This window comes from Myxine glutinosa, chromosome 11 (assembly GCF_964187855.1).
Source record: "Myxine glutinosa chromosome 11, kmMyxGlut1.1, whole genome shotgun sequence".
In the NCBI taxonomy this organism is placed as follows: domain Eukaryota; kingdom Metazoa; phylum Chordata; class Myxini; order Myxiniformes; family Myxinidae; genus Myxine; species Myxine glutinosa.
The window spans coordinates 102,721,062-102,748,134 of record NC_136271.1 but is presented as its reverse complement, the minus strand read 5'-3'; the positions used below and the strand labels follow the sequence as shown (position 1 = coordinate 102,748,134).

The following is a 27,073-nucleotide window of genomic DNA, read 5'->3' as shown; positions in this document are numbered from 1 at the left end:
GACCATGTCGTGGGCAATCCCTCCCCAGAGAAGCCTCAACTCATTCGCGACCAATATCAACAAAGTCCGCTCGCAACCCCGATGCGACTTTACGGCTGTATCTCTCTCATGGCCGTCTCGATCTCTGCCATGCTCCTCCTCCCCTCTTCCGGCCTCTTTGCCGCATCTTCCTTTTTCCTTCACAAACACTTATTTTTACCTTTTACTAAAGTCACCTCCATTTCACACAAAAATCTAAACAACAATATTATCTGAAACTAAAAATCATACAAGTATATAATAACAACAAAGGCAGAAGTGAGGAATCCGTAACAAAAACAGCGGTGAAAACATGACCCCAGTCACCGAAGAAATAAAAAAACTCGACTTTAAAAGAATATGCAACAATTATGGGTCATTAAAGATGGTAAAAAAACAACCTCTGATCTATGATCTGTTGCAGGGTTGCCATCCATATACCTGAGTCAGACCTCCAGAGTTTTAGAGCATCAAGGGTATTAGCAATAAAAGGTAGTTTACGGTATAGTCAGCTCACACAGTATATCAACACAAAGGCTTACTCTTGTGAATGCAATTGTGGAATATCTGCATTGTGGGCGACACAGAAGGATCAACAGTCCATTGGATAGTTGAACGATGGGTTTATCAATTTAGGATAGATAAAGGTGTGCTACCGCCATGAAAGCAAAGTAATGCTGTCGTTTCAGGTGCAAGAGAGCTCCCTTTCTAATTGGCTGCCAATGCAGACTGACACCAGACTTGACAAAGTCTAGTATTCCTTTGTCCTTTAAATCAACAAACAATTTGACATTTAGGTTTTGTTTAAGGCAAGACAACAGTTGTAAATCATGACGACCGACAAGGCACGTGGAAGTGTTTTTTTATTTTTGGCTTTAATTGACGTTCACGAGCAATATAAGTAGGTTACATCATGTTCATTTTGTAGCATTTGATACATTTTGTCTCTTGTGATATTTTTACTCTTTGTGTTGTGTCTACACCTCCCTCTTCTTACTTAATGGCCACAATTATTCCCATGTTCCTGTAGGGTTGGCCAGGGGAAATTTAGCCCAAGTCTTTCATGGGCCAGCTGGCCATGGCTGACATTCGACTCAGGTTAGGGAGGAATTTGTAATATGTTTATGGTGCTGGCGATAGCTCGCCTACTCTTCGCGAAGGATACCGTGGGATCTTTAACGTCCATCTGAGGGTCGGCACACACATTGATGAATCACCCAATCTGTGAAACACCCAGTCTGGGATGCCAGTTTATAACCGGGTTGGGATTCAAACCCAGGCTAGACAGCTTAAAGGTGAGTGTGCGTACCTCTAGGACTCGGTCATCCTGCCAGCCTGTGTTAAATGCCTAAATCACTTATATTATTGTGGAACGCTGTCATTATGGCAGCAATGTTTGTCAAATCCACACAGCTGATGGTAATGATCAATGATCCAAATAGGGAAATGTAAAGGTAATTAATTGCACAAATAGGTTGGGAGGGGAGAGGATCTAAATTTATTTAGCTAGTGTGTTGTCGAGACAAATGAAGAAGTGTTATCGTTTTGCCGAATTTTTTGCTAAATCTTTTTAAAGGCTCCAAAGCCATTTCTAAAAGGTTTTAAACGATTATTATTCTCTGTTTTGTCTTGCTGCAAAATATTGTAGGTTGCGTGTGTGCGTTTTGTGGTTTGTTTGTCATTCATCCTCTAAAGCGGTGTTTCTCAAACGGTGGGCCGTGACTCCCAAGGGGGCCATGAGTGAGTTACTGGGTGGGTCGCGAGCTGTCTGCGCTAAGTAGTTACACAAGTCCTTGTGATGTTCCCAATGACTTACCCATGTGAACTTGTATTCTCAATTTTAGTGGTGATCAAAGCCAAAGCCTGAAACAGGCTGATAGATGTCGAGAGCGAGATACAGTGTTCGCCGAGTAAGAATAGTCCCCAAATTGACACATTTGCAAAAAGGAAATATGAATGGCCCAGGTTCCAGCCTTTTTGTTACTCCTGTAGTCAGGGTTGGCACTATTGGGCCCAGCCCAGTTTTCCCCACCTGTGTTAACAATCCCCCCACTTGAATAAACCCAGTATGGGGATAACAGGGGTTTGCGGAAACCAAATACCAGGGTGGGTGCATCGACTGGTAAGTCCGACTGAAAAACGCTGCTCGAAAGCAATTATGTAGCTCCTGAGAAATAAATAAGTGGAACATTTTTGATGTGCCATTTATAGCCTGGAAGACATTCGTGTGAGTCAGGCATTATTGTCTTTTGCTTTCATTGATATCAAATTGTGAATTGCGAAAGATGATGGGAATTGAGCCTGTGATGGATGCTGTGAAGAGAAACAGGTTGAGATGGTTTGGTCATGTGTTGAGGAAGGATGAAAGTGACTGGTTGAGAAGAGTGATGGAAATGAATGTAGAAGGAAGTAGAGGACGGGGAAGACCGAGAAAGACTTGGCTAAAGATGGTGGAAGAAGAAATGCGGGCAAGGGGGTTAACAAGGGGAGATGCAGAAAATAGGACAAAATGGGGAAGATTGTCATGGGGAGCGCAAGGCTAACCCCCGCTCTAGCAGGGAAAATGGCCTTAAAATGCCTGTTGTTGTTGTTGCTTTCATTGATATCCCTGAAGATGTTATTTCAATCTTTGTGAAATAATTGATTACGTGAACTCAAACAAATGCATCTTATGAGACGTCTCAAACTTTCACCACAGGTTCAGGAATGGCTGTGTCTCAACTGCCAGATGCAGCGAGCTCTGGGAATGGACATGTTGTCTCCCCCCAAGACGCGCGGACTTATGCAGTACATGGATGGTGCTCAGTTACCGCAACCTGAAGCCAAAAGCCCAGACATAATTACCATGGCAGAGGAACAAAGGGCAGAGTTTGAAAAGTCAGCACACATTGCTGACTACGATTCAACGGAGCAGCAGAAAGCAGAAGAAGCAAAGGGAATGCACAAAGGTGAGAATGATCTGGTGGAGCAGCAAAAGGTGGAGTGGGAGAAGGCACGACATAAAGATGACCAACACCTAGGTAGACCGCATAGCATGGAGCGTGAACGAACAGAATGCAGGGGCAACCGTAATGTATTTAAAGAACAAAAGCGAGCACATAAGAAGGTAACTCAAAAGAGTGATTTTGATCTGGTGCAGCAGCAACAGAAAGTAGAAAGTACAAAAGCACCATTCAGATGTTACTATGATCTTGTGAGTGAGCAACCAGGAGGCTGGAGAGGCATGGCTGACGAGTTTGGAGAAACGGACAAAGCAGCACCACAAAGCTTGCGTAAAGACACTGCCTTGGAAGAGAAATTGACGTTGAAGGAAACTGAGGCAATAAAGGTTGTTGTTGCTCAGAAAGGTCCACAGATGGAAAGGAAATCTGGTCCAGTTAAGGAGGATGATAAAGTTGCAGCGGCAGACGTCGCATCATTGCAGAGTCCAGTATCAGTCGGGAAGATGAAAAAACAAATTGATTTTGAAGAGAGCAGTGTGGAGGGGAAGCAAAAGGGTGTCAGAGACGAAGGCCAAATATTGGATGGGCAAGGAATGGGCCTATCATATGATTTGTCTCCAAACATCGATGAAGATGATGGTCAAATTGCCTTTACAATGGTACAGGCTATTCAGGAACACTCTGCAAATGGAAGTTCATCTGAGAAAAATCATGAAATGTTGGCAACTGAAGATGAAGTAGCGAAAAGTAACGGATTGCCATCACAACCAAGAAAGGGGCAGGTGCCTCCTTTGTCGAGCGTGGTGCCTGATGCAGCAGTAGGTCAGGGTGAACAGAGGAAGCCGCAGAATCTGCCTCATCAGAACCCAATTTTGTCTGGTAAATCAACTTCTCGATCAGGAGCTGCGATGCAACAACAGGAGTCTGGTGTGACAGGCAAGCTATTTGGATTTGGTGCTTCTTTATTGAGCCAGGCCAGTAGTCTGATCGCAACAGCCCAGGCCACAGCCCAAGCTACAGTGCAGGTTTCAACGCAATCCAATTCAAACTCTCCAGCCAAAGGACTTGCGAACATTTCTTCCGATGGGTCTGTAAAGAGCACAGGGGTTTCCACAATGGCGTCTGAACAGTCTCCTCACTGTGACCTCAAGGGGACAATATCAGAGAACAAGCATGAGGACCGATCAAAGGTGGAATCACCGGCAGACTTGCCTTTGCAAGACGAAAAAAGGCCTGTGGAGGTAGAGAAGCAACCAAAGCCTTTAAGTGACAACATCTTTGAGACAGGCATTCCAGTTGAAATGGCTGTGCCGTCTGTTTCACCAATCAGTGATCTGAAAAGTGCAGTCGTATCTGGAGATAAGGTGGTTACAGTACCCACTGCACCTGATAAATTGGGACAGGTTAAAGCACATACCATGACAGAAATAATGACACCAGCCATTCCTGGCACAATGCACTTCACTGCCCTGCAGGGTACAGCTGATGTAAAGCCAACGGAAGAGATATCTCAACTAACGAAGCGTGCGGTTGGGATTGAAACAGCACCATCAACAACAGCTACAAACACCATGGTTTCTGAACCATTACCTCATGAAAAAGCCATTGATGTGAACATTTCATCAGACACTGTGAAAGATACCACCGATTTGGGGGCTCCGTCATTGTCTATGGCGAATACTATTGCAGCCGAGTTAACAACATCAGACTGGCAAGAACGATGCTGCCCAATCTGTGGTGCCGAGTTGACGGATGGACGCTCAGGTCTACCAAACTATAATGCCTGCACGGAGTGCAGCCAGTGTGTGTGCAACTGCTGCGGGTTCAACCCGGCACCTCATCTTCTGGAGGTATGTAATAAAGATGTTTTCATGAAGATTATCCACCCCCCCCCCCAACCCCCCTTCCCGTGCCTCCTCCCCCCCAAGCCCTCTCCCCCTCACAGATAACCCATGTCCCTGCCCTCTACTGTTGTACTTGTGTGCTTCCCTCTCTCTCCCTATCTTGTCTCCCACTCCCTTTATCTTATGTTTTATGTGTCAGTTTGTTTTTTTGTGATTAATGTTAGCTCTTTCATGACCCTCGATCTTGTATACAAAACAAACAAACAAAAAAAACCAGGTCATGTTCCATAAATATAAACAGACATAAAGTCACAGTCATGCATACGATGCACCCCATATATATATAAATAGTTCTATAATATCTTCACGTAATCCTACTGTCAAGGTAATTGAACTTTAGAACGGGAGAAGGGTGGAGGGTTGAATGGGAATAACTGAACAAAATTTCAATTCATGAGCAATTTTCAAAGAGGAAATTTAAACATGCATTTCAAGATTCTACTTAAAGATATATCCTCCGTGTTGTGCTTTCAGTTGTGATATACTGTGTCCACTTAAACTCCAGGATGCACACATTTTATCGCCCTCCCCCACACCTAGAGTCGTTATACATATCGCCCGGCCAATTTGCAATTAGAAGCCATTTTGTTTCCATCGAACACGGCATACCGAGCCTGTTTCCATTGTGTGAAGCATAATGTGTCTGTTTTCTAATCAAACCGTCTTTCTCTACACCCAAAAAGGAGATTATATTGTACTTAATGATTTATTTTCCATCTTCCAATGAATCAAATGAATCAAAGCCTGGTGTTGGCTTAGCGGTTAGGGTGCCGGCTTGGGATCCTAGGATCCTCGGTTCGAATCCCGGTCGATCGCTGAATTAACGCCAGGGGGGTTGACTCAGCCTGTCATCCTTCCGAGGTCGGCAAATTGAGTACCAGCTTGCTGGGATGAATGGTCCCGGTGTGTACCCGGGTTTAGAATAGGTACACCGTATCCCTGCGCATCGTAAGAGGCGACTAAGGGTTGGCGTCAGGAAGGGCATCCGGCCATAAAAACATTGCCTCAAACAGGGAACCATGATTGTCATGGGGCCCGCAAGGCCAACCCCCGCTCTAGCGGGGAAAATGGCCTTAAAACGATCATTCATTCATTCATTCATTCTTCCAATGCATCAGAATAAGATACAATCAGACAGGATTGATTTCACCTTAAAACACATCACAGAAACCGCAGCAAAATGAAACCAAAAAGGAAATCGTGGTAACGGTTCACATTGATGAGTGCCCCATTGGAGGACAGAAGAAACACAAACAGGTAGTGACAGATGGTCGGAGTTTGAAAGAAGTGGAAGAAGGAAAGTGAAAGAGAGAAACCGAGGGACACCATCCATGCCAAATTCACACATCATCAAAGGAGCAGGGAATTAGAAAAGATAACAATTGCGAATTCAAAAAGAGAAGGATCTTGAGAAGATTGATTTATTGATTTGTGCTCTACTTGAAGGTAGGTCTTTGGCTGCATGACGAAGGTGATACAAGGTGGTTTGCCATAGCCTTCCCAGCAAGTAGGGCAGGAATTTGTCGTTTGTTCAGGATGCCGGTGATAACTTGCCTACTCTTGGAGGACACCGCTGGATCTTTAACATCCACCAACTAATGATAGCAGATGGGACACCCGGCTTAAGGTCCATCCGAGGGACGGCACAAACTGATGAATCACCCAACCTGTGAGGCACCGGCATGACAGTATCTATGTATAAATACAGACTTGGCATTTAATATGGAAAAAAATTTTTGTGGGGGTGAACTTACTTTTCAAGATGTCTTAGAACCAAAAGTTCATTGGAATTATGTTGAAATTATTCTAGATTTTGTTAATGTGACCTTTAAAAGAAACAAAAACCACATTTGACATTTCGAAACAAATAAATTTATCCTTGAAAGTGATGTAAACTGATATCGAACTCAATTCATGGACAGTACTGTGTTAAACTTCTGTACGTTTTCCAGAAGTATCTCTTTATTTTGCACATTAGCCAAAATTCTTTTTAACAAAAACAAAAGTTAAATTACGACTGGGATTACCGACAGTAAAATTACAGTTCAGTACTTCGTGTAACCCCCACGAGCATTCAGGAGAGCACGTACATGTTGAGGCATGCTGTTCACGAGATTTGCCAAGGTTTGGACAGGAATCGCTTGCCATGCAGTGACAATAGCCTGCTGAAATTCACGCACAGAGGTCGGCTGCTGGTCCAAGTGGTCGATTTGACGCATTAATTCTGCCCACAAGTTCTCTATCGGATTCATATCCGGGGACATGGCAGGCCACTCCATATGCTCTACACCACGGTCAGCAGGAAAGTGTTGGATCATGCGAGCACGATGAGGCCGTGCATTGTCATCTTGGAAGACAAATTTTCCTCGAAAGGCTGCACGAGCAAATGGAAGCAATGTTTCTTCCAGAATGGCCCTGTACTTGAACTGGTTCAGGTTTCCATTCAGAACAACCAGGTCAGTTTTGCCCCCTGCATGAAAAGCAGCCCAAACGGTCACCCCACCACCTCCAGCTTAGACTCTTGGCACAATACAATCTTTGTTGTGGGCTTCATGCACTTGTCTGCGCACTCGGACGTGGCCATCTTGACGATAGACCAGAAATCTAGACTCGTCACTGAAGATCACGTGATTCCAGTGTCCTGGCTGCCATTGACGGTGCTCTCTGGCCCACTGCAATCGGCGCTGGCGGTGTTGTCTGGTCAGGCGTGGCTTTCTCAGGGGACGCCTGGCACGATAGCCTGCTTGAACCAGTCGTTGGTTGACTAGCCTTCTGGATACAGGCACATTTGTCAGTTGCTGCCACTCAGCCCTAAGCCGATTAGCTGACTTGGTATGGCCATTGCAGACTAACCGGTGCAGCTGGCGATCATCCCTCCTTGTGGTTCTGCGGGGACGTCCTGGCCTCGGTATTGGAGTAGGGACACCCCTCTGAGCATTTCGTTTCAGGATCTTTGACACCTGACCTTGAGTGATGCCATACTGCCGAGCAATAGCACGCTGTTTCATGCCGTAATTTCGTAAAGCCACCACTCCATGACAAACAGCATTGTCTAGTTGACGGACCATCTCCAGAGGAAGCGGCAATAACTTTTGGAGACGTGCAGCAGTTGTTTTCCACTAATACAGAACGCAACAACCCTTGTATACCCGACTGTGAAGCCAATCATCAAATGCACCTGTCCGTACATTTTGCCACGCCACCTGTGATATAATCCTGTTGTTGACTTCTTGTTGCGACAGACAATCAGTGACATGGTTCTTTTAACAAATAAATCACCAAAGTGTAAAAGAAACCCACCAGATTGATATACTGAGTTAAGAAAGTAAACCCAAGTCAAGAAAAAAAATATATTCCATATTAAATGCCAAGTCTGTATATATATATATATATATCCTTGCTGAGTGTGGCGCGGTGTCTGCTATGCCCCGCCCAGTGTGCATATCATTAACACTGTGTCTGCTGCACTTTATCAAACTTTCCCTGAATCCAAGAAGACGATTCTATGTCCACAATTGTTAATGCAACATAATCTATGTCCGCAAAGTAAATTTAGAGGTAAAGAGATAAAGGGAAATGAATATGGGCAGAGAAATGCAACAAATAGATAAAGAGGTGAAGAGATGACACTTATCAAAAGTGATGGAAATACAGATAAAGATAGATACTGAAAGTGAGGAACGAGTGAAGATTGAATAAATAATTATACGGAGAAAAAGAATAACAATGAAATGGAGATAAAACTGAATTTAAACTGTATTTGGCCATCAAGAACAAGGTGTTTCTCCAATGTTGATGTTTCTATCATACTTTGTCACCAAAACATCATATTATTATTTTCTCACAGAATGTAACCGAACGATTCATGGTGTACGGAAACAAAATGGCGTACACGGCCCACGTGACCAGAATTTCCTGGACATGTCACGTGGCCACTCTGTATATACAGGGACTCTACCCATCCCCTCCACCATCCAATCATCTTAATTGATGACCACAAAAACAGCGATACCTCCTGGTACGGTGGAAGACAATGTGTCCATGTGGCAGATGGCGCTTGTTGTTCTCAGACGTTGCAGTTATGTCATGAGACTCGATCTGGCACCCTCACCAATCACAATATGATTATGTTTTTCAATTCCATCTCGCCATCTGCATGCATGAGGCATGTTACGCGTACTGTATGTAACAATGACTGCCAGTACCAATTTATGATGACCTATTATCGTGGGCAGCTTATTGGAAGGCTTCGAACATGGCATGACACATTTTTCTAGGAAGCATTGGCTGCAATTAGTTTTTTTTTTTTTTTTTTTTTGATACAACATCGAGACTCGTGTAAGAGCTAACATTAATCACGACAAAAACAAACCGACACATAAAACATAAGATAAAGAGAGCGGGAGACAAGATGGGGAGAGGGAGGGAAGCACAACAGTAGACACACAAAGTACAACCCTTTCAATACACATTTTAAAATGTCCAACTGACCAGTAGTCACCCAGCTCCTTATTCTAAATCCACCAATCCCTCTACCTATTGCGTAGCGATTCCATCGAGCAATTTAAATAAAACAATGATTTTAAAGATAGCTTAAAAGATCCGGAAGTTTAGCGCTATTGAAGCAGATCTCATACACCATCTTCTTTACACGTCCAAGTACTGCTAAACAGAAGGGTACCGAAAGTGCAAAGAAGGCGATTTGTATTTCACAGTGTTCAAGTATATGATTCAGTTTAAATAAAATAAAGATTATTGAGCGTCGTAGAAATAAATGAATTCCGGAATTTACCGCCATTTTACTGCCATTAACACGGAGTCCATTACATCACTCATTACACCACTCTATCCAACATGTCACATTAATTATTTATGCCTGCTCTTTGTGGCCTTTATTTATTTTGAGTCAGTTTTTATTTATTTATTTTGTGACTTTATAGCCTGGTGTTGGCTTAGTGGTTAGGGTGTCGGCTTGGGATCCTAGGATCCTGGGTTCGAATCCCGGTCGATCGCTAAATGAACACCAGGGGGGTCGACTCAGCCTGTCATCCTTCCAAGGTCGGCAAATTGAGTACCAGCTTGCTGTGATGAATGATCACGGTGTGTACCCCGATTTATAATAGGTACACCGTATCCCTGCGCATTGTAAGAGGCGACCAAGGGTTGGCGTCAGGAAGGGCATCCGGCCATAAAAACATTGCCTCAAACAGGGTACCATGACTGTCATGGGGCCCGCAAGGCTAACCCCCGCTCTAGCGGGGAAAATGGCCTTAAAACGATCATTCATATATTTCATTCATTTTGTGTCCTTTATGACGTCCTTAAAAACAGTAAGTTTGCTTCGTGTGAGCGGGATAATTTTAAGGAATATGCAAACATACCTTGCCCTCCATAAATGTGTTTTTCCCTGGAAAGATCATGGCAGATAGTGAGACACAAAAGCAAAAGTGAGAGAACTTCTTCAAGAGGATTGTTGAGAAAGAAGATGGGAGGGTTTTCCAGACGGTCTTTTTGAAGAGACATAGTAAGAGTGTGAGATTTGTCAGGATTGAATGGCATGTTCTACTTGTTTGCCCAGTTTGTGATTTTATCCAGGTCTGCAGAGAGTGAAGAGGCTGCTGCTCGCCGGCCTGAGGGTTGAGATATGGAGCAGCAGAGGGTGGAGTCATTAACAAAAAGATAAAGAGGATTTTCCAGAAAGTCGGAGAGATCATTGATGAAGATTAGAAAAAGCACAGGGCCCAGAACACTTCCTTGAGGAACTCCAGCCTGGGCAGGAAGAGGAGATGAGAGAATTCCATTGAGAGCCACACGTTGACTACGACCAGAGAGGAAGTTAGACTCGTGAGAGTCCGCAAGCCATGCATGGAGATTTCCATGGATACCATTGGAGGAGAGTTTGGTGAGCAGAGCGGAGTGCCAGACCGTATCGAAGGCACTAGATATGTCAAGGGAGACAGCTCTGATTTCCTGTTTGGCATTGATGGCCTCCATCCATTGTTGAGACAGCAGAAGCAGCATGTCCAGAGTAGAGTGACCTGGTCTGAATCCAAATTGATGATCGGAGATCAAGCCATTGGATCAAGATCCAATGATCAAGAGACACCTCAAGGATGATCAAAGGAAATTAGATGCACCTGAGCTCAATTTAGAGTGCCATAGCAAAGCGGTTGAATACTTATTGACTCAAGACATTTGAGCTCTTCATTTTTAATTATTTTGTAAAAAAAAAAAAATTCGAAAAATTCAATGGTCACTTTGACATTATGAGGTCAATTATGTGTCATTATGTGTCAATCGGTGACCAAAAAAATCTAAATTTAATCCATTTAAAATTCAGTCTGTAATCTTGATGATGTATAAAAAAAATCCAGTACTCTTTTATTATGCATCTCTTTATTTATATTCATTGTTTATAATAAAGTAGCGCTGCAAGTGCGTAACATCGCCGTCCATGTAGCAACTTTTATTGATACGGGTGCCAGCGGAGTGTTTCCATGTATGTCCACACACTACGACATCTTTCACTGGCAGCGTATTTCACTCCCAAAAACGTCTGTTTGCGGTTTTGAACTCCAACACGTGTACCCTGTACCTTCACCCGATTATCTACCTTTACAAAGGTAATCATCGATTTAATTGGTTGAAAAAAAACGCTGCCATGATTACGTATTCTCTTCGAACGCACGTTAAGATGAGTGAGGAAAAGACGGGAGACAGAGGACGGAGAGGGGAGACAAGGGAGGGAGAGGGGACTGGGGAGGGAGAGGGGACTGGGGAGGGGGAGAGGAGTGGGGGAAGGAAGAGGGGACTGGGGGAGAGGGGACTGGGGAGGGGGAGAGGAGTGGGGGAAGGAAGAGGGGACTGGGGGAGAGGGAAGGGACTGGGGGAAGGGAAAGGGACTGGGGGAGGGATAGGGGAGTGGGGAGAGAGGGGAGGGAGTAGGGGAGGGAGGGGAAAGGGGAAGGGGATGTTGTGCTAGCTTTTCCCATCACTTGGGATGGCTACTCTTCTGAGTGATTTTATAAAACGTGTGGTCTTCTTAATCCCAACTGTGCACCTTTTCAAAAATATGCAAAACATATCAAACTTATCACATTTCTGATATCTACCAATACGGTTGCAGATTTCCCCTTCTAGTCCATTCACAATGTCAAACCCTTCATGTCAGTACCTCCCCCACCCCTGCATTTGCTCACACTCTTCCTGCTCCTCTGAGCTTCCACCTCGTACCACGCATACTCTACTTCTCCAACCCCGCTCCTTATGGTTTTGCCGCCGCCCCTCCCAGCTTTGTACCCTCCTGGCTTCCCCCCAACTTGCACCCTCTGCTTGCTCCTTTCCATATACCTATGCCCTATCAGTAGCTCCTTCTGCCCCCTGTCCCTAACTGTGTGGACCTCAAATATCTGAGGTTTCCGCTCCAACCTGACATATTTCTCAATCCAGGCCACCACCGATAAACCGGACATCATCTGTTTAACAGAATCCTTTCTCCCACAGGACGTCCCTGACTCCATAGTGTCTCTCCCTGGCTAATGTGTCCTTTGGTGTGATCGACCTGAAACAAATCCTGGCTGTGGAGCTACACTGTACATCAATAACTCCGTTTCTCACTCTCCCTGTACTGCTCTTACACCTCCGAAACCCCAGGAGTACATCTGGTTGTGACTTGCCTCCACTCCCACCTTGTGTTTCTCTGTATATTGTACCAATGTACCATCCTCCCAACAGTGATGACTCCATCTACCTCCCCATCTCAGACGACATGGACCAACTTTTAACCACTCATCTAAACTCCCTCTTCTTCATATGTGGTGAGTTAAATTGTCACCATGCAACTTACCTGGGTGTTGGGACCTCTCTCACAAGCCATAGCACTTCTCCAAAGGACTTTGTGACTCCATGGGACTGACTCAATCTGTAAATCCTCCAACCCAGATTTCTCCCAATGGCAAATCCCTTCTAGATTTGGTGATGACCAATTTTCCCACCACTATATCTTGCTCTTCCTCTGCCCCAATTGGTTCATCTGATCATGTGCTCATGAAGATCTACATCTCTCTGGCCATTCTCAGATAACAGCCTCAGCACAGACTAATCTGGCAGTTAACTCAGGCAAACTGGCAAGAACTATAAGCAGCCATTACACTTCAGGACTGGTTTTGTATATCTACCACCCCTGATATTAATTCAGCCTGGGAGTTCTTCCTCATAAACCTGCTCTCTCTCATAAACCTGCTCTCTCTCCTCCCATCCCATCTTCAAGTATCTTACCCATCCTCCGACTCTTGGTACTCTGAATCCTGTGGTGAGGCAGTTGCCAAGAAACATCTTGCCTTTTCTTTCTGGAAAGCAACCCCGATCGAAGGCAACCTCAGATCATTCCAGAAAGCCCGCGACATGTGTGTCCACTCTCTGGAAAGTCAAAAAACAACATCTTTCCAATCTCACAAATAAGCTTGAAAACTTGTCTTTCAAACTTGTTGCAACTACAGACCAATCAGCCTGCTCCCAATCATCAGCAAGGTCATGGAATCCATCATCACTTCTGATATTAAATCCTTCCTCTTCACCAATGGCTTGATCTCGGATCATCAATTTGGATTCAAACCTGGTCACTCTATCTTGATCATGCTGTTTCTACTCTCCCAACAATGGATGGAGGCTCTCAATATCAGACATGCGATCATGGCCATCTCTCTGGACATATCTCGAGCTTTTGAAGCAGTCTGGCATCCTGTCTTGCTCCCCAAATTGTCTGACTGTGGCATACATGGCCAACTGCACTCTTGGATTGCTGACTTCCTTCTCTCTTGTAGCCAACGTCTGGCTCTCAAAGGAACCCTTTATTCTCCTCTCCGTGTCAAGACTGGAGTACCCCAAGGCAGTGTTCTAGACCCTATCCGATTCCAAATCTTCATCAATGATCTCACTGACTCTCTGGAAAATATTCTTTATCTCTTTGATGATGATGCCACTCTCTCCCATGTCAACACTCATCCTTCTGACAGACATGCAGCAGCAGCCTCTTCCCTCTCCTCAGACCTTAACAAAAGTCACAAACTGGTCAAACACCTGGAACATGTCTTTTAATCCTGATAAATCCCACATACTCACTCTATCTCCAAAATAACCATTCTGCAAACCCTCCCATCTACTTTCTCAACAACCGTCTTGAAGAAGTTCAGTCATTCAAACTCTTGGGTCTCACTCTCAGCCATAATCTCTCTTGGGCAAGCCACATTTCAAAGTTGGCCTTCAAAGTCAGTCGCTGACTGGGCATCCTCCATCATGCAAAGTCTTCCTTGGCACACCTGAGCTTCTATCCACCTCCAAAGCTTTCATCCTCAGCTTGATGGAGTACTGTTCTCCCTTCTGGGCAGGCACCCCTGCCTCACATCTTGCTCAGTTTGACGCCATTCATCATAGCTTAGTCTAGCTAGCCTAGGAATCAATATAGTAGTCCTCTGTTGAACCCGCTTTATGTAGACCAATGGCAGGGAGCAGAAAAGTGCTCTAAAAATGGACATACCCCTACCGGGGTTATAACAAGTTGAGAGTGGTATCAAATTGAAGCTTAGGCTCTCTAGTTTCCAGAAATGATGTTGTACTTTGCAAAATAGCTGCACAACATGTTCCTTTAATCACTTTTTGGTTCACGAGTTATTGGTTCACGAGTTATCAAGTGACCACTATATTCGTCATGTGTGTGCATCTGTCTGTCTGTCTGTGTGTCTGTCTGTGTGTCTATGTGTCTGTCCGTCCGCAGCATAACTACCAGATGATATCATCCGGTCTTGATGAAACTTGGATGGGAGGTTGATATCATGATCTAGTTGTGTCCTGCCTAGAGTGGGCGTATTGCGCCCATTGAGGGTGGAGCCACGCCCGAAAAAGATGTCTTTTTAGGGGGTAATCGAGTTCAAGCTACATCTTCTCCGAGGGGTTTGGTGGAATCTGACAGGGGTTTCGATATTTGGTTCGGCCAATGTCATGTGTCGAGCCCCACGGAGCTCGATTTTTCTTTTTCTTTTTCTATTTATTTATTTATTTATTTACATTTCATGTCATTTTTCACCGAATTTTCGGTATTGTGTAGCTAACTAACCTCATAACTGATTATACATTATTTTTATATCTCATTTCAAGGTCAGTAACCTTCGTTTTGACATTTCTGGGCCTGGCCTGTCCGGGCCTGTTTCGGTTATAGTCTGTCCTTTGTCATTGAATACCGCTCGCTCGTGAACCATCGTCGTCTCCTGACTTGTCCTTGCTGGTGAAGGTGTTATACAATTAATTTCTGAGGGTCTTCCCTGTTTGGTTCAATATCAATTACAAGTCTGACGGACAGCTGGATGTGGTTTCAGGTAACTAGTACACCTATCTGTACAGGAGTGGCAGGAAGGGTCATGTTGTCATCCTCTCTGGGGTATATAGATTACAGTAGATCTAGGCTCGGGCCTCAAGAACGTCAGTGGTGTCTTAAGTTGCCAAGTTTGTTGTAGAGCGCTCACCAAGTGGTTTAAGCAATCAAGCAAGCACTCTATTCGAAACAGTCAACAGCGAACGGCTGGATTCAACAGTCAACAGCGAACGGATTGGCAAGCGCAAGCTAGCTGCTTATTAATTCAACACATACCAGGTTTCTTGCCTCGCGGTCACAGGTTAATTATTTCAGGCAATGAAATTTTTTTTACCTCACGGCTCATCTTACGTTGTCTAATCTGTCCCATTAGCCTTGTGCTTTGTCTGTTCCGTGTTCCCATGTGAATGAATAAGATTAGATACCTAAGATTCATTGTGATTCTGAACAGGATTCTGTAAGTCGGCGTGACGTCGCAGCTACGCACCGCGGCGCAATTTCCTCCAAACCAAGATGGCGGCGCGTTGCCCCGTGACGTCACCACGTATTCACGCGCATGACCGACTTCCAGAATTACTTAACTTCGAGCGTGCGTGAAGATCGTGGACAGCTTCGAAAGAACCGTTACCTCCCCGACAAGATCTCGCGAGATCTCCAAGGTTTATTAAGGAATCGTGAGGTTTGTTAGTGTGACGAGTATACCCGTTTATTGGTATTCTGGAAGTTGGTCATGCGCGTGAATACGTAGTGACGTCACGGGCAACGTGCCGCCATCTTAGTTTGGGGGAAATTGCGCCGCGGTGCGTAGCTGTGACGTCACGCCGACTAACAGAATTGTGTGTGTGTCTCTCTCTCTCTCTCTCTCCCTCTCTCCCTCTCTCCCTCTCTCCCTCTCTCCCTCTCCCCCTCTCTCCCTCTCTCCCTCTCCTGCTCTCTCTCTCTCTCTCTCTCTCTCCTGCTCTCTCTCTCTCTCTCCTGCTCTCTCTCTCTCCCTCCTGCTCTCTCTCTCTCTCTCTCCCTCCTGCTCTCTCTCTCTCTCTCCCTCCTGCTCTCTCTCTCTCTCTCCCTCCTGCTCTCTCTCTCTCTCCCTCCTGCTCTCTCTCTCTCTCTCTCCTGCTCTCTCTCTCTCTCTCTCTCTCTCTCTCTCTCTCTCCCTCCTGCTCTCTCTCTCTCTCTCTCCCTCCTGCTCTCTCTCTCTCTCTCCCTCCTGCTCTCTCTCTCTCCCTCCTGCTCTCTCTCTCTCTCTCTCCCTCCTGCTCTCTCTCTGTCTCCCTCCTGCTCTCTCTCTCTCTCTCCCTCCTGCTCTCTCTCTCTCTCTCTCTCCCTCCTGCTCTCTCTCTCTCTCTCCCTCCTGCTCTCTCTCTCTCTCTCTCTCCCTCCTGCTCTCTCTCTCTCTCTCTCTCTCTCTCTCCCTCCTGCTCTCTCTCTCTCTCCCTCCTGCTCTCTCTCTCTCTCTCTCTCTCTCTCTCCCTCCTGCTCTCTCTCTCTCTCTCTCTCTCTCTCCCTCCTGCTCTCTGTGGTAATAATTAAAAACCTGTACGTGGTCATTTGAGGTACGGGACTTTGCCATTACTCGTGAGCAAATTGGCTTTAAAAATCCGGTAACAGGCCGATTGGGAAACACACATATAACGTGCATATAGGCCGTTCAAAAATACGTAACACTATTTTTTTTATTGAGGCACATTAACACTCATACCAAACAGAGATAATGGAAATCTGATGCAAGAAAGCCAGGCAGTGTATAATCAGCAGAGGCCTGCAGGCCTAATGTGTTACGCCCACCGGAAAACCAAGATGGCGGCCATATCATTCCACATCGGTGCTATGATGGGTGGAGTCAAGTGACAGATGCGGGTGTGTTTTGGCAGCTGGCCGACCAATGGGTACACATTTTAAAAATCAACCCCCAACAACAATCCCAATAACAGCAACGCAAAGCTCTGATAGACCTGTGGGCTGACATATTTTCTGTCGGGCAGCTATAATTTCCTTGATAACATTCTGGCGGGCAAACACAGTACTTTGCATCTTGTAAATAATAAATCACACAAACATACAATTTAATTGTCCCTCCAGATTTTTTTTTACTCACGTTTTTAAGTCACCTTCACCCCTCTATTTTTAAGCACAATTATTATTACTAGCCGAAACCCGTGGAACATCCACGGAAGGGAGGATGTGGTGTATGGATAGAGTGTACCATTATGGATGGCATAGGGGATTTGCTTGTCCGAGTAAGAGTTAGGAAGAAAGATGAGAATGAAGAGTGCGTATATGAACAACGTATTTATTGCAATCTACTTAAATGACAACGCTACGATATACTTTTGAAAAATGAATGGATTCGTAATAGGAATCGGCATAGCACCACTCTGGGATTGTCCACTCAGTGGACGGCTTGCTGTCGCCTTCGGCTGTCCAATCAGCAGACGGCTTGCTTCTCCTTCGCCCAGCAGACGGCAATACGATGGCGTCGTAAGATGGCGTCGTATCGGCAGTTAATCGGATGCTTTTTGGCCCCAACGTCGGCTAATTCAGATTTTTCGAGTTTGCCTGTACGTGATAAACAAAGAGCGCGGTTCGTAGATCGTAAATCCATTAGTGCCGTGGGCATCGGGTCACTGGGTGCGGCGTAAAAGGGATAACAAAGTCGAGTCCTTACGCTATTATTATATAGATTGACAAACAAATGCTGCTGACCAGCGGTTATTTAAATGTTCGGACTTTCTTTGAGTCACTCACGTTTTTTGTTTTGCCGGGAAGCGAAGAGAATAGCTGTTGGTGTGGTTCTTCTTCCTCTTTGTAAGAGCTGCATGTTAACGAGGGTATGAACTGTGAAGGTTCTATTGCGCTGTATAGTTGTGTTTGGAGAAATAATAATAATAATAATAATAATAATAATAATATTAGTAATAGTAATTATATAGTAATAGTAAGATTTATTTTGCATACATTGATGGCAATATCCACAGTAAGGCCTTTTCAGGAGTTGCAGTACAAGAACATTCTTAGGCAAACTTTGAGGGCCACTTCCAAAGTTATATGAACAAAATAGAATGGTCCAACACACACACACGCACACGCACACACACACACACACAAGATGACTCACAAGATGTATACATAAATTAAAAACATACATTCACTGAATGTATTTTCTTTTCATTATATATTCTGGTGTATTGAAAAATATTGTGAGTATCTCATTCATATAATTTTTGAACGCCACTCGTATCCTCCAGCTTTATACAGGTATACTGATTCGGCTAAACATTTTAAAGGTTCGTTATGGTGTAATGGCAAATTCATAATCGAAGTCTCATCCAGGATCCATTGTCATCAATATAGATTATGACGAACAATGGCATCATTAACCTAATTGTTGTCTTTGTTGCTTTTCAGAAGAAAGAATGGCTTTGTCTAACTTGCCAAACTCAGAGGGCATTGGCAGGGCAGCTTGGTTTTGGAGAAGTGACAATTCCAAGCACTGTATCAAAAGTGAAGCCAGTGAACAACGAGGATCTACCTGGAGAGTGTGCGCTAGATGGTCATCAACAGGTGCGTGAACCACCTGATCGGAAACTACCAGAGGTGCCTCAAAAAGCTCTGGACTCAGGCGTAGAAGCCAAAGAACTTCAGGACGCAGATGTGCGAGCAAGACACCAACTGCTACAGAGAGGAATATCCTTGAGTGGGGCTCCAGTGATGGATCAAGATGAGCTACTGATTGCGCCAGAAGGCAAAATAGATGAAGTACCAATCATAATGGAGAATTTTATTGATGTTGAAGACACTGTTGTAGGTGTCAGTGACACCATTGCATATGTAAACGATCCATATGAAGATAAGGAAAGCGAAGAAAATGCTTCATACCATTTCGACACTGAAAAAGAGGCAGATAAAAAGTCAATAATCACTTTTGAAAAGGAGAGCTTTGAAATACCTTATAGTTCATCAAGTGATCAACAGGTCACAACTTTATTGCTGGAATCTGGCCAGTCATATGAATTGGCTGAAGGAATGCTGGAAATACCTGGTGAAAGCTTGAAGGTTTTCCAAGATGATATTGATAAACCAAAAGAACTTTATGACATCAGAGCTGATGGGGAACAATCTCCTGTAGCTCTTTCACAAGCTGTACATATTTCTAACACTCAATTCTCAGCAGGACCACTTAATATACGTTCCCATGAGACTCTAATTCCGGAAACAAGAGAAGAAAGCTTCAAAATACCTTTTGCACCTGAACCAACGGTATGGCAGCCTGACAAACAAAATGAGGAAATTCTGAATGAGCAATCTGTGGAACACTTGAAGAAAGGCACCTATTCACAGCTGCGTGAAGAAGTGGAGGAACCATCTGATGAGTATCACATTTTGCAAGACACGTACATGGAAATCTGTCTTCCACCTAGTACAAAAGATCTCCTTATGGAAGAAGAGGTAAGTAAGTTTTGTCCAGAATATTTATCAAGATATACGAGATGCATACCAAAAGGCAGTAGGCAAAAGCCACATAATCCCAGCATACAAAAGTATTTTCGACCATAAAAGTTGCATATATAATATGTATATAATAACAGCCGTGGTTAGATGTTTGAACAACGGTATGTCGTCCTGATGAGAGCAAATAAGCTCGAAATCTGGATAGATGGCTCCGATTGATGTTTAACCAATGACCACCATAAGAATCTCAATGCTATTGAGTTAGCCTGTGGAGGCATCCAGGTCGGAAGCGACACTATGGTCTGCACATGTGCGGGATTTCTTTTCCGTTTGGCTCGTCACGTTCTGCACATTTTGATTTATATATCCGCCCAATTGCTGGTGCCCTCTGGTTTCTTGGTTTACATTAGCGGAAACAAATGTGTGTGTGGCAGACACGTGTATTTCTTGCGGATTATTCAGTGTTCACAGAGTAAGACATGATCCTTGGCAAATGCTCTCCTTTGAGGTCAGGAAGTGTGTGTGTGTATATATATATATATATATATATATATATATATATATATATATATATATATATATATATATATATGTGTGTGTGTGTGTGTGCAACTGTGAGAAATAGTAGAAACTCCACAGTACGAGCAGGGCGTCTCATTTGTATTAAATAAATAATCGGGAGATTAAATCAGACTCGGACGTAGCTTCAGGGCGGTCGATCTTTAATTCTCCATAAGCTTTCGACCAACAAAGGTCTTCTTCTTAGTCGTCCCCAATTCCGCTGAACTTGGGGATGACTAAGAAGAAGACCTTTGTTGGTCGAAAGCTTGTCGAGAATTAAAGATCGACCGTCCTGAAGCTACGTCTGCATCTTATTTAATCTCCCGATTACATATATATATATACACATATAATGCAGTCAATAAGTAACCTTAAAATGGCGATATAAATTCGAGAATGTAATGTGTGTAGTTGTAGATGACATATGTTAGATCTATGGGTAAGAGTCATGTTTTGCCTGTTTTAGATCTGGCAACATTGAGCATATGACGTCAATAGACCAGTTCCAAGATGGCGGCTCCCTTAGAAGCATGCACCAGGGAGGAGCAATGTTCTGTCATCCGTTTCTTGGGAAGTGACGGTGTGAATCCCAGTAAAATCCATCGCAGAATCAAAATGTAATATGGTGACGCATGTTCTTCGCTGCAGCAGGTTGATTGGGACAGGAAGTTTAAAAGTGGAGTGTCCAGTGTGGCAGACGCTGCTCGCTCAGGCTGGCCTCACACAGCCATCACACCAGAAATGGTTGCAGGAGGTGAGCGCGTGCTAAGGAAAAACCGTCGCATTACGCTGGATGAAGTGGTCTCCGAATTGAACATTAGCCATGGTTCAGCACACCATATCATTCACAACATGCTGGCGTTCCACAGAGTCTGCAAGGTGGGTGCCGAGACAACTCGCACCCGAAGTGAAAGAATGGCGAGTGGACGCATGTGAAAAACTTCTGCAACGTTATGAAACAGAAGGTGATGCTTTCTTACAGTGTGTAGTGACTGGGGATTTAAGGTGGGTCCACTACTTTCAGCCAGAAACGAAGAGGGCAAGGAAAGAGTGGCGCCGTTGAACTTCACCCGAAGCCCAAAAAATTCTGCACACAGCCGCCCACTGGAAAAGTGATGCTGATGCTCTTCTGGGATAGCCGAGGCCCACTTGTATAGCATTACATTCCCAGAGTTACCACAGTCACCAGTGCATCTTAATGCGACCTTAAAAATCAGCAATCAGCAATTTCATCAGCAATGAAACCAGCAATCAGATCAAAATGTCATGGACTACTCACTACCGGTGTTTTGCTGCAGCATGACAATGCTCGGCCCCATACTGCCCGCACTACAGCTGCAACAATTGAGGACCTGCATTTTGAATGTCTTCCTCATCCACCCCACTCGCCAGACCTCACTCCTTCAGATTACCACATCCTTGGGCTACTTAAAGCGGCGCTTCGTGGAACCACTTTCCGATCTGACGAAGAGGTCCAAGAGGCGGTGCATGAATGGCTACGCAAGCAGCCAAAAGATTATTTTTTTCCTAGAGGAATCCAGGCCTTAGTAAAGCGCTGGAAAAAATGTATTGAACGCAATGGAGATTATGTTGAAAAACAACACTGTTGTTACACACATACATGCAATAAACAAGTTGTGAAATATATTTTAAGGTTACTTATTGACTGCCCCTCGTGTATATCTATATATATTGTTACGGCTCTGGGGTTCGAGTGCACAATTTGGGGGCTACTTGAGACTTGAGATCTGCTCAACCTTCGATCTTGAGGTCGCTGATCGTGGATCGGGCTGATAGTCAACCACAAACGCCAATCAGTCCACCAGATCTCCCAGGATTCTTCGTGTAAGTACCGTTTACCTGAAGATGAGGTGATTGACCTGACTGAGGATTGCACCCTCAATGCATGTCTGCTTATCTATTTAATCAGGGGGGGGGGGCACCGATCGGAATAGGACCAGAGAACAAAGAAGAAGTTTAAATAAAGCCCAAAGTAATAATATAGGTGATTTAAAGCAGATAGAAAAGTCCTTCTAATCCCTCCCCAATGCCTGTTCCCTTGAACAAATTAGACCAAGGGAATAGGCCGTTATCTATTTGTCCAAGGGAATGGCTCAAAAAATGACTATTGTGCTACCAACTCAGAAATACATGAAAATTGATGATTCCAATCGATGTTGTTGCGCTGAATCTGAAAATGAACTTCCACAAGCAATATTTCATCACGGAAAGGAGATGTAGCAGGTTGTAAATGTTTCCATTTACTGCTAGAGTATGCCTCGAAAAAAAGACTTCAACAGATAAAGTCAAACCTCAGTTAAACGAATCTTATCGTGTTCCTATTTCATGTGGACAGACAAAGTGAAATTCTGACAAAATGTATTTAATGATGCTTGCGAACATTCTGGCCCCATCAACTACTGTACATCTACATTTAGGCCAAAAGCCAATATAAGGAAAAGGGCTTTGGCTTCCACTCCCTAGAGCGAAGAGGCTTGCTTCAGTCTCTCATGGCATCGAAGTTTGAGTATTTTCCCATTCGTGTCTTTGTTAAATTTTCACTGGTTATTTTATTGCGTATGTGTTATTGTGTGTTTCTAGTTAGTTTTGGTTTTGTTATCATTGCAAACTTGTGTGTAATTAGTCGTTTTGTAATTAGTCGTCTCTCTAGGCTTCCCTCCTCCCCCCCCTCCCGTATCGGTGTTTTGTGAATTTAAGTTCTTTCCTTCGCTGTATTTGCTTGTTTCTTTGATTTTCTCTTCTCCCCCGACCTTCCACGTACATCTTACCCTTTGTCTAACGTTTCAAATACAAAATAAAATAAAATAATCCTTTATTAATTCTTTCCCACCTCGCGGACACGTGCTTGTTCTCTCGCCCCCTTGTCTCGCCTTATGCCCCGCCCACTTTATCTCCTTTTTCTTCCACCTCTCCAGCCTTTCCAACTCTAGTTTCGTCCATACTCTTTCAACCCTTTCTCCTTCTTTCTCAAATCCACATCCTAACTGAAACGTTGAGTAGTTGTTTGTTTATTCAGATAAAGGTTGAACATCTCGATATGGATTTGTTTGATTATACTCCCAACTGCAAGTCTGTGTGTTTACTGTATGTTACTGTGTTTATTAAACTTTTTTTTTTCAACATCTACCATATAAAACACTCTGTGTGTGTGTGTGTGTGTGTGTGTGTGTGTGTGTGTGTGTGTGTGTGTGTGTGTGTGTGTGTGTGTGTGTGTGTGTGTGTGTGTGTCCGTAACGCGTCTGTAAATTTTTAAAATCTTAAATCTATATGTAGCATTTGAAAATTGTAATTTCTATAACTAAAACTGTGCAATAAAAACCGCAATGAAAATTTATGTAAAAAACTGTGAAGATGTCAGTTAAAAAAAACAAAGCTCAATCGATATACTTAGCTGGAGGTCGGTGATGCTTGCTCATAATTATAAAGCTTCTATTTATTATGTACATACGTATGAAGTACGTAGGCACGCACGTAGGTCGTAGGTCGCACGCATGAAGTACGTAGGTCATCTAGAGGTGACCCTCTAGAGTGTGGCTCGTACCGAGCGATAAAGTTATTGGAGCATGGAATGAAGGTATTGGAAAGGGTGTTGGAGAGGAGGATAAGGAAGAAAGTGAAGATCGACGTAATGCAGTTTGGATTTATGCCAGGAAGTGGAACGACAGACATGCTTTTTATTGTGAGGCAGTTGCAGGAGAAGTACATGGAGAAGAGGAAGACGTTGTTTCTTGGGTTTGTTGATCTGGAGAAAGCATTCGATAGGGTTCCACACAAAGTATTGACATGGGCAATGAGGAAGTTAGGAGTGGAGGAATGGTTGATCAGAGTATTGATGGCAATCTACAAAAGAGCGTGCACAGCTGTAAGGACGAAGGACGGGAACAGTGGTGAGTTTGAGGTGAAGGTGGGAGTGCATCAGGGGTCGGTACTTAGTCCACTACTATTTGTAGCTGTGATGGAGGTGCTGGCTCGGAACGTAAAGGAGGGTTTACCGTAGGAGTTGTTGTATGCAGATGATCTGGTGTTGATTGCGGAAAGTATGGATGGACTGAAGGAAAAGATGAACAAGTGGAAGGAATGTATGGAGACAAAAGGTCTGAAGGTGAAAATCGGAAAGACGAAGGTGATGGCAAGTGTTAAAGCATGTGGTGAGGTGAAAAGAACTGGGAAGTGGCCATGTGCTGTGTGCAGGAAGGGTGATGGAGTGAACTCCATTCAATGTACAATGTGCGCTGAGTGGGTTCATCAAAAATGTAGTGGTCTGAGAGGGTCATTAACCAGTGTGGCAGCTACATTCAAATGTAAGGTGTGCACAGAGGGAGCTGCAGATGAAGGAAATGTTGAGTTGGATCTTGGAGACGGCGTGAAGCTGGAAGGTCTAAAAACATTTTGCTACCTCGGAGACATGCTGAATGGAAAAGGTGGATCAGACTCGGCAAAGGTTGCTGGAGTGAGATGTGCATGGAAGAAGTTTCGGGAACTGAGTGGCGTGCTGATAAGGAGGGGAGTGTCGTTTAAGCTGAAGGGAAAGGTGTATGCTGCATGTGTGAGAAGTGTTATGATTTATGGGAGCGAGACATGGGTAATGAACGTAGAGCAGCAACGAAGGTTGGAAAGGGTGGAAATGCGAATGGTTCGATGGATGTGCGGAGTATCGTTGAGAGAGAGGAAGACAAATGATGAATTGCGAAAAATGATGGGAATAGAGCCTGTGATTGATGTTGTGAAGAGGAACAGGTTGAGATGGTTTGGTCATGTGTTGAGGAAGGATGAAAGTGACTGGTTGAGAAGAGTGATGGAAATGAATGTAGAATGAAGTAGAGGACGGGGAAGACCGAGAAAGACTTGGCTAAAGGTGGTGGAAGAAGAAATGCGGGCAAGGGGGTTAACAAGGAGAGATGCAGAAAATAGGGCAAGATGGAGAACATTGTCATGGGGACCGCAAGGCTAACCCCCGCTCTGGCAGGGAAAATGGCCTTAAAATGCATGTTGTTGTTGTTGTTGTTGTTGTTGTATGAAGCACGGTTCGTTATTGCTTACAATGTGTAAATATACCCCACTAGTATATACAAATTTCGATATATATATATATATATATATATATATATATATATATATATATATATCTATCTATATATATCTATATATATCTATATAAATATATATCTATACGTATATATATACATATATATATATATATATATATATATATGTACATACACATACATACACATACAATAAGTGATCGATGATAGCAACACATTCTGTGAAGACAAGCCGTTTTCATCATTTTGCCCTATTGTTCCAGAGTTATGGGACACCCTGCACATATATACTGTATAGTATAGTACTATTCCAGTTGTCACTGTGTTACTGTGCCAAAGTATTATCCATAAAAATCCAATCAGATGAACAATTTTCAAATTATAACAATAAGCATTCACAGATTGCTCTGTTTTTTCTGTTTGATGATTCAGGTGGATGGAGTCAAAGATGAAAACGGGATTTTACCTGATGTTACCTTTTCACCTACCAAAGCGGAGAAAGATTTGCTTTCGGTTGGGATCCCCACAAGCACCACAGCACTGGATAAACTAGAATATACTGTGAGATCCCTTTTGGAAGCCCAGTCGCTAGAACTACAACAAAAAAATGGTACCGATATAAAAGTTCATCAGACATTAAGTGAGGTGGCAAAACAAACGACGCGTTTAGCATCAGATGCATTTAGTTCAGATGAAGGAGATCTTGAGTACATTCAGGAGGATAATAAAGACTGTTTGGAATGGTCCAGACTAATTTCTCATGGGGTGCAATCTCCTGAAGAAGCAGCATTTGATGAAAAGGTTTGCAGTGAAATCAGTACACCCACACCAGTGCCTGGGGGTGATGAAGAAGGTGTTCTTGGTGACCGTAGTGATAGCCCTTGTTCATTGGATGACGATGATTTTATTCGGAGACAAATTATTGAAATGAGTGCTGATGAAGAAGGATCGCTTTCTGAAGATGACAAAACTCAAGTGAAGGATATTTTTACTCACCATCGAATTATGCTGGGTGAGAGTGTTGGTGAGGAAGATGCTAATGTAGATGGAAGCAGCAAGTCAATTGAACGACCTTCAGATTCTCAACACCACGTGCTTCTACGAGAACCTAGCTCCAGTTATGAGGAGATTCGATATGAAGAACTAGAAGAGGGTCAGTGTTCATGGGGCCGAGATCGGGATGATGTTTTTGATGGGGCCACCAGTCCTGATATTCCAGACCCGAGTGCTTCAGCAGATGCAGAGGGAAGCAGTGAGGCTAGTACACCGCAGGCATTGTCAACTGGAATTGGTGGCTTGCGCCGCTTTAAGACAATAGATCTCAAAAATTCAATCCCACCGAAGCTTTCAACAGAAGATGCTTTAAGCCTTGGTTCAGACTTTGATGAGCCAGAGTTGGAGATGGAGAGTTTGACAGACTCACCAGATGAGCACTTACGTTCTGGAGCAGATGGTGAGGCCGGGGGAGGCGCAGCAATAGGATCAGGGGGCAGAGGGGAAGGAACATCCCCAGTATCTGTATCATCATTTGAAGAAGACAGTGATAGCAGTCCTAGTCAACGTAGGCGAGGGACAGCAGAAGGTACAGCCAGTGGAGAAGTTGGTAGATCCTCACATCAACGCAAGACGAGACACCGAACACATGGGCCACCCCTATTACCAACCATTGAGGATTCATCTGAAGAAGATGAGCTCCGGGAAGAAGAGGCAACTTTGCGAGAGCAGGAAACTCTTCGAGCAATGCAACATGGAGATGGTTCTGAAAGT

General features: G+C 44.0%; 1 protein-coding gene across 1 annotated transcript in view; it reads left to right on the top strand.

The window, feature by feature from the left end:
* The window catches only part of PCLO (piccolo presynaptic cytomatrix protein), a 214,747-nt gene that overhangs the window by 6,609 nt on the left and 181,065 nt on the right, over positions 1–27,073 (top strand). The window contains exons 3-5 of the mRNA XM_078786299.1: positions 2,717–4,810; positions 18,636–19,676; positions 25,739–27,071. Coding sequence (XP_078642425.1) covers positions 2,717–4,810; positions 18,636–19,676; positions 25,739–27,071 — 4,468 coding nt within the window. The remainder of the gene's footprint in view (positions 1–2,716; positions 4,811–18,635; positions 19,677–25,738; positions 27,072–27,073) is intronic.